This window comes from Coffea eugenioides, chromosome 5 (genome assembly GCF_003713205.1).
Source record: "Coffea eugenioides isolate CCC68of chromosome 5, Ceug_1.0, whole genome shotgun sequence".
Taxonomy (NCBI): Eukaryota; Viridiplantae; Streptophyta; class Magnoliopsida; order Gentianales; family Rubiaceae; genus Coffea; species Coffea eugenioides.
The window spans coordinates 26,432,049-26,441,657 of NC_040039.1; the positions used below are offsets into that span (position 1 = coordinate 26,432,049).

Here is a 9,609-nt window from a genome sequence, read left to right on the forward strand (position 1 = left end):
TGCTGGGCCCCCTTAAAGAACTCCTGAATAGCTTGTAACAAATTATCATGAATGATAGACCAATACCCTTGATAAAAACTTGCTCCAAATCCATCCGTTCCAGCAGCACTTTTCGCAGACATCAAGAAAGCCATATCCTTCAACTCTTCCAACGTTGACATTCTAACAAACAACTAATTTAAAATTCTCTTTAACTACATGTACCAAACACCCTGCGTATCCTAATGATAAAAATAAAAATAGAAACAAAACTAGAAGGAGGGAAAAGTGCTAAAAATGTTTTTTCTAAACTAGACTTTGTTAAATTATGGGTAAAATTGTCACTAATACGTGATATTTTCCTTTCCTTTTTTCCTTCCATAATCCAATGATATCCATCTTCAATATTTTCTTTGTTTCACTTTCATATTGAATCTAAACAAGATTGATGAAATCACTTTCCTTTACATTTTTTCCTTGCCATTCTTTTCCACTAGAGTCCTTTTCTTCCCTACTCTCCCCTTTCAATCCAAACAGTGCCTCAGTCAGCCCACACAATTGGCAAAATTTCCCCATAAACCCTTTGCACAGCCTTCGCTAACAACTTAAAACCTTTTCACTCGACGGCCACTACCCAGCAAAGCCGGTCGCCCTTCTCAGGCCCTTTCTTCTTCTGTCCCTCCCAATTGCTATTCTTTCAATGGTTTTTTCAGGAGACAGGTTTGGCATAAATACAGGTAATTAGATTAGTTTCTGATTGTTTCTGGTGTAATTTTCTTTCATTGATTTTTTCCAATTGGATTTCACTTTTCATTATCTTTGGGATGTTGTTGGGGAATTGATTGGCATTGTCTTTGCATAAATTTTTGAGTAATGAAACGGGTTGCCACACCCGGCATCAACCTCTCGGACTCGTTCTCGCCTTCTCGGAACAGCCCGTCCAAGTCACTGAACCAGGGTTGCACCCCTTGCTTTTTTAATTTAGAAAAAAATGATTTATTACTCTAGACAGTGATAAACATTCGTCAGCACTTTTCTTTGACTCTCTCTGAAGCTTTTGCATGTACTAAGAGTTCATTGAGTATAAAATTACAAGGATAACTACTTGTATGAATGTCATTTATTCAAAAGTTAGTGGTTTGGTAGAGTTTTGCAATACCTTCGTGTTTTACTTGCTTCATTACATACTGGACCTGCTTTCTCTGAATTTTACTGGTTAATTTTGGCCTGATAAAGTGAACTTTGGTATAATTATCTACTAACGTTGTTCTCAATGTTGCTTGAAATAAGAGTTTGGAAGAATGTAATGTAGGAGCTGCACATTGAACTATTAGATGGAGAAGTTTTAATTCTCTGGGAAGCATTGCATGATACTAATGATGCGTAAGAGTTGATCCAAAACTATTTGCATCTCTTGGGCAGTTGAAAGAGCTAGTGATGGTTACTGCACATGGACTGCCTCGAGGTTTTCCTTATCGACTTATCTATAATCAGCGGAGTCTTTGGTAACTGACTGCTTACTCTTGAAATTCGTTATTGGAGAGCTTTGTCCTGTTTGTGATCTGTAGTTGAATTCAATGTCATTTTCGCAAGTCACTGGAGGAATCTTTATGGAGTGAATTTCCAAAATAAGGAGTAGATTGATAATCTATTTTTCAAGTCACTTCCACCAAAAACCATCATTCACCATTTTTTTTAAACTTCTTTTGATACCAATATTTGTTATTCTTTTGGGAGTGAATAGATAAATTATTTGGTCGTATTGGAATAAGTAAATTGTTTCTACCATTTCTTAATGTGACTTTATTTATTTTACAGTATCTTTTTCAGTGCTAATAAAAATTGCTTATGTTGCTGTTGGAGTTATGCTCTGTGAGTATTCATTTTTTATATCTATACTGTTAACAGAGTTTTTCTCGAATTTCAAGTTGGGATTGTTTTATCAAGTTTTTGATAAATGCAAAACCACTTATATGTTTTGTGACATAGGCAAACATTGCTAGGTTGTCAAATTTTGACATGCAGTTTGTATAGATGTGGTTAGAGATGGTTTTGTGACTCTACTAAGAAACTTAATACATGTCTGTTTTATCTAGTATGTGCATACTAGAGATAAGAGCTATTTGGAATGATAAAGGTAGTGGAATTTCTTTCTTAAGCCTCCTTTACAATGATCAAGGAGTAAATTGTAACTTGATGAACTCCCAAGCCTTCTGCAGCTCAGGTTTACATGCACACAATTTAATTGATCTGGTATTCTTTGAATTTAATTTTGGAATGGTAATGTTATCCACTATAACTGAAACCTGGAAGAATGATAAGCTAAAATAACCTGAGGTCCTTTGCTGCATTTCTGACGAGTTGAGAAGAGTGTATTCAGTTGTCTTAATAGCAGATCTTGACTGTTTTGGTATGCTATTCCTTATGTGCCTTATTCTATTTTGCATGTTTTCCTGTTGTTTTTTTATTCTCCAGTTGTACTTGCCGTGTGCGAGTTTCCCATTTTGAGGTTTATTATTTTTTTAATTAGGGTAAAAAGAAGACGGAGGAAAAGCATATTGCGTCCTTGTTCAGCGGAGAAACTTCTAAGTCATTCTACAAAAGAGCTTGAACCAGAGAAAGAATATGAACATGCTGTGAGCAAAGGTGAGGAAAGGAAGAAAGACATGGCAAAAGCCAGAAAAGAGGAGACAAAAGCTGGTGACTCTGAGGATGTACTTCCAGGGATTCCACCAGTTCCTTCGAGCAACCACCCAAAGTCTGGTGTAGCATTTGTTCTTGAAAAAGCTTCACTTGTGCCTGCTTATGTCGGAAGGGTAGATGAGGATAATACTCTTCAACTTTTGCATTCTCTAAATATTTATTTTGTTTTTGCTTTCTTCAATTTGTTCAAAGGGTATTACATAATTAGGCTCAATGCTTTCATACTTGTATTTTGATGCATGATTAAATTTCAAGCTGGTTTCTCTTTTTATTTTCCCTCAGACATACGAGATATTGAATCCAGACAAGCATGCTGATTTTTTAAGAAAGAAGAACATGAATCCTTATGATTACAGACCTGATATTGTCCATGAGGTAATTTTCGTACTTGATGAATGCTATGATCTAGACATAGTTGTTGAATTTGGAAATTTACCTTGATGATATTACTTGCAGAGTGTTTAGTAGTTTTGTGGCTTTTCATCTGTTAAATTCTTTCTTGCTGAAGATGATACTGTGAATATCTCAAGGAAATTCCTTTGTATCCGTTATCAATCTGCTCATGTTTTTTTTTTTGTGGAATTTTTATATTTGATTTTTATAAACTCTGATGTCTCAGTTTAGACAAAAATGATCTCGATCTGCTCTTTGCTTGCTCACTTTACTCTGTTCATGTGCTAGACATACACCTGTATCTTTTCTTTCTTAAGATTATGAGTTGTGTAATTGAGGGTTGAGAGAATTATTTTCTTTATTTGTTTGTGAGATTCTAGTCTGACTATAAAATGCATCTCTGTTTCTTTGTATTATAGGCTGGTGTCATTGAAGTAGACACAAGTTAATAACTTGAAGTTGCATCTAGGTAATCAAATATGTGATCCGTAATTATACAGTTGAATGTAACCTCAGAAACTTAGTGTTTCCCATTCCTTTGATGGATCATCTTTCTTTGGCTTTAGTTTCTTGGTCAAGTTGGCTAGATTTTCCTTTTAATCTTATGATAATCAATTTGTAATTAAACTTTGTTGTAAATTAAACCACTATATATGGAAAGTCAATGATCTTGTGTTGTTTTTGGTCCTTTTTCTACCAAGTTTAAGGCAGGCTAACCATCCTCTAGATGGTTCATTTTTGTTTCTTTTTCTGCAAATGATATTCGATGTATTTCCTGCATTTAGATTGTACTTGTGAGTTGAAATCAGTTTGAGATTCAACATCCAAAGTAGAAGATGTGTATGAAATCTTTTTCCAAATTTTGTTTGTTGTTTTTCTTCAGAAGCATTCTTGAAGGTAATTAAAAAATTATGAGCTCTTTATTCTTCACAGTCTCTGCTTATGATTGATCAGTCTCGGCAGATTTAGAGGTAGGTATAATTTCTACTTAAAGTTGTAAATGTTATAAATGTCATAATGATCTATATTTGTATACATAGAGAGAGGCATAAAAACAAGTTTATATAATATATTAGCATATACACCAATAGCGACAATTGTATATTCACTTTCTCTTTCTCTCTCTCCATACATGTACATATACATGTACATGCATTATATATATGTGTGTGGGTGTGTGTGCGTGTGCTGGTGTGCATATTTCTTTATGTCTGTCATCCATGTTCTATTTTTCACTTTAGTAACTTATAAATGACCAAGTTCCCTGCATAAAATCTCAGGGCCTTGCTGATTTAGTTAATATTGTAGTATTTGGTCTTTTACCAACCAAAATTTCAGTAAGGGTTTTTTACGAGAGTTACAGTGCTAAGCCCTCATTCTGAGTCATAGCTTCCTCTATGTTTCCGGTTAAAGATGATCCATTCTTTACCATTACTCAGTTTTCAATCCCTGGCTGTTTCATGTCTTATAGATGTAGTCTAAATCTTGCTGTCATGGTAATAAGTAGCGAGGCATATTTTCGGTTTACCTAACCTTTATTTAAGTAATGGAGCATGGAGGCAAAGGATAACCAAATAAATTAGTTATTTCTCTATAGAATTCATTTATTATCGTTTTACTTCTTAATTCAGGAGAAGTTCTCTTCCTTTTGTGTGTTCCTTTGACAATATTCTTTAATTTGCATTGCCATTTTCTATGAAGTTTCCAGGTTTTAAAAATTCTGGCATTATAAAATCTCTTAAGCATGGGAATTTGAAATCTATTTAAACATGATTACAAATTCTATGGTTTTCCATGATCCTTACATACCTTTCTATGTGGCTTTCCTGAAATCTCTCAGCTTAATGATGTCAAAGAAAGAATATTAAATTACTTCTACTATGAGCTCATTTTTCTCTGGAATTTGTCGTGTATTTTGAATGCTGAGACCCTTAGATTGGAGAAAAGGGTCCTAGGGTAAGGAAAAATAGAAAGCGTAACTGACTGAGTTGACTAGGACTTTGGAGATAAAGATAAGAAGGAAAAGCATTTTGGACAGGCCTACTTCATTACACTTGACTTTGACAAAGTTCTCTCTCTCTCTCTCTCTGTGTCGTTGTGGTTTGGTACTAAGTTATTTTGTGTAATCTATAGGGTTTTCATTGGGTTATCTGCCTAATCCGAGTTTCATAGTCTTCATAAAGACCAAAGCTTAAAAATGAATTAGAATTTTGTGTGTGTGTGAGTGTGTTTTTTTTTTTGGTGCTTCTACCTATAGTAGCCAGTAGGTAAAGAGAAAAGATAGGGGTGTGCATATCCAACAGCATTAAGAATGCATTCATCCACTTGCAATGTCTCCTTTGTAGGTCATTTTAGAAGTGAAAAGATTCCTGTTCTTTACTGACTTAAATACATTATAAATGCATCTGACATCTTGTGTATTGTTGGCCTTTCCATTTGTTTATGGTTGTATAAATGAACATCCATCTGAGGGAGTAGTATTCGGTATTTTGTTGACATCTTGTGTATTGTTGGCCTTTCCATTTGTTTATGGTTGTATAAATGAACATCCATCTGAGGGAGTAGTATTCGGTATTTTGTTACTTTTTGGCTGCTTCCATGCTTTCATGTTTTCCCATGTTCCATTAATAATTTGCGTTGCAGGTGATTCTTATCTTTTTTGTATAGCATTTAAATCAAGGAGCCTTCTTGAGCAGAATGCAGAGGGGTCTATATGCTGAGACCGACATCTTTGTGAATAGCTTTGGGCCTTGAGCCCTCCATAGGGCCAAAAATAAAATAAAACAAAAAGAAAGAGGAAAAAAGTGCAAAGTACAGCAGCCTGGTTTATATGTGAAAGACATAGAGTAGTAAAATCTATTGATTTTGTATCTGGATTTTCTAAGTTCTCTGCATGGAATGTTTTCCTTGTTTCTTGTTCTGCCTATGAATGCTTGTATAGTCTCGTCATACCTTGTTTCCATATGACCGTGTGTGAAGGATCTATAATGTTCTATCTCCCAATGATCCCATTGTGGCAATAAAGTGCTATGTATCAGTCTGTTCTTGCTTGAGCCCATGTTTTTTTCTCTTTTATTCAAAATCATGCTCACCTTGACCATCTGTTTTGCTACATCTTGTATCTCCAGATTCTCGTTGATATACTGGGCAGCCGACTTAATATGGCTGGTATGGTTCAGGCTGTGTTTGTTAAAACTGATCTAGGGCATCTTATCAAAATCAAGCCACATGTACGCATACCACCGACATTGGGCAAATTTTGTGCTATGATGTGTGAGTCTTCTATATTGTTTTATGTTTATTATATGTGCCCTTTTCACCTACCTACTCTCATTCTACTCATTTGCATTCCCCATATCACTTTAATAAATGATACAGCCCAGTTGTTGCAGAAGTTTAGTATCAAAGCTAGGGGTGGGGGTGAGAAACTAATGCAGTTGATTGACAACCCTTTGGTCAAGCATTTGCCTGTTAATTCTCGAATAATAGGTAATCTGTTGAATTTGCTCATTTTATGGAAAATGCATCTTTCTTTTGTTTATTTGACAATGTAGAAAAGTTTTATGGTTCAGGGCTTTCTGTTAGTTCACCAAAGGCTGTAAGGTTGCGGGACTATGTTGATGATGTGGGCAATGATTGCACTCCTGTATTTGTGGTACGGCTTTAGGTCTCCTCGGATTAATTGTCTTAATTAGATTTACTATTGTTTTTTCTGGTAGGCCACTTCTAAAATTTTGAAAACTTCCCAACAGATTGGTGCCATGGCTCATGGGAAAATTAATAGTGACTACACAGATGATCTTATATCAGGTACTGTTTTTATATGCACCTACATGCTTGAAAATACACATTTCCTGTGAGTAAAATGGCTTTGCGTATGATTGGCCTTTTTTCTTTATATGTTAATATCTTGTCTGGATTTTGTACTTGTAGTTTCTGCACTTCCTTTGAGTGCAGGTGTCTGTGTGAGACGTATATGCTACGAATTGGAGAGGAAATGGAGGATCTTATGAAGTTTTTATTTGTAAGACTCTGTAGTTTGCTAACAAGAATGCTCATTGATTTTTCTACACTTGTCTGATATTTGGTTCCAATATGTATGTGAAAGTAGGGGTAATTCTCGCTGTGAACCTTAGTAGCTCACCAGACAAGGCAGAAGTTTCTGAAAGTTCAGTTATTGACACAATTTTCTTCTTTAATATCACATTATGATAAGGTATTTATCAGCTATTACAGTATATGAACTGACTCGGGTTTTGGAACTTTTGGTTGTGTATTCTTGCTTCATTTAATCCAGTTTTTTTTTTATCCATCTCTAGCTCTAATTACTTACTATTCATTCATTCACCTTTTCAGTTTGTCTGTTGCTTCTTGGTATTGGCAGTAAGGTGAACCTAATGAGTGAACTGCATCCTTATTTTCATTGACAATTTTAGGGGACCCCGTACACTTCTAATGCACTTTTTAAGAATTCTTGTGGGTCCGAGTATTTTATTGTCTCAGTAATTTACGTTTGCTACATATAAAAGAATAATTAGTCAATGTTGTGAATATCTTAGGATAGAGTCTTTTTTTTTTTTCGAATCACTAGTATGACATTGTTACAATTGGTTCTATATTGGGAGAAAGGGGACGGGGATGGAGATATTGAATCTATTGAGAGACTTGAAGGGGGCTAGATAACCTTCGCCCATGTTCCAAGAAATTTTGGAGAGGAAGAGCAGTTAGGAAGGTCTGACTCCCTGACCTACGTCCTTGGAGGGACTTAGTCCTTCCTCTGGTGGCCAATTTAGCTGGCTCAATTTGTTTTAGAATAGAGTCATGCCTAATTAATTGGGAGAATTTACAGGAATGCGTAACTTGACCCTCTGAATGAAATTAATGACTTCTGTCTTTGATTATCATTTCTTCTCTTTAACTGGTTTTTCTTCCTAGTGGTATGGCTCTTTGCAGTAGCATTTTTTGCATGTGAAAAACAGCCATTAAGAATTCTCAATTTCTAATTATAAATTTTTGTTATCGTAATTACTAAAAGTTTCAAATAGCCAACTAAATTATAATTCAACTAGTTATTCACGTAGGCGTTTTCTATCTTCAATTTTTTTTTTGTTTTTTTTTTAATGAACATGGAGACCAAAAAACTAAACAATGAATTTTGTACACTTGATTTTGCATCATGTCGGCCAACGAAAGCATCATAATAAACAATAAATTTGTACACTTGATTTTATCCAGAAAATTCAGAAATTACTAAACCATAAATTATTTCTCAATCATCAACCTTGTTTAGCTCCGATACCACTTATTAGTGCTTGTTTATATTAACTATTGGTGAAAACTATCACCTATTAAACTCAAAATCTTTACGGTAGTTATTAAGAAATAAATTAATAACAAAATTGTGGAAGCATACCTGGATCCATGTTGACTGACTGATATTTGAATCCTTAAAGTCTTAGGACGACCTTCCAGATCAACATATATTCGATGTTCTTTTGAGAGAGCCCTTTAGTTTTTCTCTGGTATCTTTTTTTAATGATGGAACATCAAGAGAAAGTTGTTTTGTAGTACTAAAGTACGACAATAATAATATGTGTGACTTAAGAACCATAACCTTACTTATAGAAAATTTTTTTGTTATCATTTAAATTCCTATTTCAATCCATCATAAAAATATAAATAACACTTAAATTTCTACACATTAAAGACCCATATTCTATTAGATATATTAAACCTCAAATCATAATTAATTACTTTAATTGAATTTAATCTTATTTGACGATCTGTAACTCATAATTATTCACATGCGAGTCTAACGTTGGATTAAAGATCTAACAAGCTGATCACTGGAATTCAACCAACTTTGCTGGGTGCATTTAAGGATTAGCCTCGTCTTTCTTCGTATATCAGGTTTGGAAGGCAAGGAATGCAGCTATGTTCCGATACATTCCTTGCTTTTCTACTCGCATTTTGTTAGCTATTACTTCAAATGTCCAAAACGTGGTTCTGACTTGGGAGCCTGCTCAAGAACTCAGAAAATTGGAGGCTCGTTTTGGGGTGGAACATTCCTCTTACTTGTTAAGTATAGGTTGACTGGAAATGTAAATAGTTAGTGTCTGATAGAGAAAAAAAGAAGACTTTTCCTCTGTGTACAAACTTCACTGATTTTTTTATCAATAAAACCTTTACAATTTTCCCCCAGAAAAAATTATTTAGTTCTTTTCATTCATTGTGTTAAAGTCAAATTTTTGGCCAAATCTGGGCCATTTGTTGGTCATGCCATGTATCCTAGTCATAACATCTAAAAATTGGGCGGGCAATATGAAACTACATCTAAACAAATTGCCAATTGTTCTATAGTGACAAATCCATGTGTTTCAAGTAATGGTTTCATACTTGTGGGGATTAATTCAACTTCAACATTATTGTGGATGCGTGGTTAGAACATAAGCAGATTAAGAGAGAGGGAGGGAGAGAGAGAGAGGATATAACTGAGGGAATTTAGAAGGGGAACTGTTTTATTGTCTAGTTGTT

The 9,609-nt window shown here is 34.6% G+C and overlaps 1 protein-coding gene across 4 annotated transcripts; it reads left to right on the forward strand.

Annotated features, from left to right (window-relative positions):
• The first annotated feature begins 507 nt into the window (after nucleotides 1-507).
• LOC113770959 (ribosomal RNA small subunit methyltransferase nep-1-like) lies at nucleotides 508-7,339 on the forward strand. Of its 4 annotated transcripts, XM_027315590.1 has the most exons (10): nucleotides 508-716; nucleotides 1,402-1,484; nucleotides 2,510-2,795; nucleotides 2,965-3,057; nucleotides 6,204-6,348; nucleotides 6,454-6,564; nucleotides 6,648-6,730; nucleotides 6,828-6,885; nucleotides 7,009-7,099; nucleotides 7,187-7,339. In XM_027315590.1, exons 2-9 carry the CDS (start codon nucleotides 1,417-1,419, stop codon nucleotides 7,086-7,088), a joined length of 924 nt encoding a protein of 307 aa, XP_027171391.1. In that variant the 5' UTR covers nucleotides 508-716; nucleotides 1,402-1,416; the 3' UTR covers nucleotides 7,089-7,099; nucleotides 7,187-7,339. The 4 variants fall into 4 exon arrangements, with proteins under 4 accessions (XP_027171391.1, XP_027171390.1, XP_027171389.1 ...); XM_027315589.1 differs by having other exon boundaries at nucleotides 1,295-1,484; nucleotides 7,009-7,339; XM_027315588.1 differs by having other exon boundaries at nucleotides 7,009-7,339.
• Nucleotides 7,340-9,609: the final 2,270 nt, after the last annotated feature.

What these genes read in the sequence shown, in the direction of transcription:
- LOC113770959 (XM_027315589.1), top strand. Translation starts at nt 1,417, where the DNA reads ATGGTTACTGCACATGGACTGCCTCGAGGTTTTCCTTATCGACTTATC. An exon ending in TATAATCAGCGGAGTCTTTG is followed by an intron (nt 1,485 to 2,509) that starts GTAACTGACTGC and finishes TTTTTTAATTAG; the next exon opens with GGTAAAAAGAAGACGGAGGA. An exon ending in ATTGCACTCCTGTATTTGTG is followed by an intron (nt 6,731 to 6,827) that starts GTACGGCTTTAG and finishes ACTTCCCAACAG; the next exon opens with ATTGGTGCCATGGCTCATGG.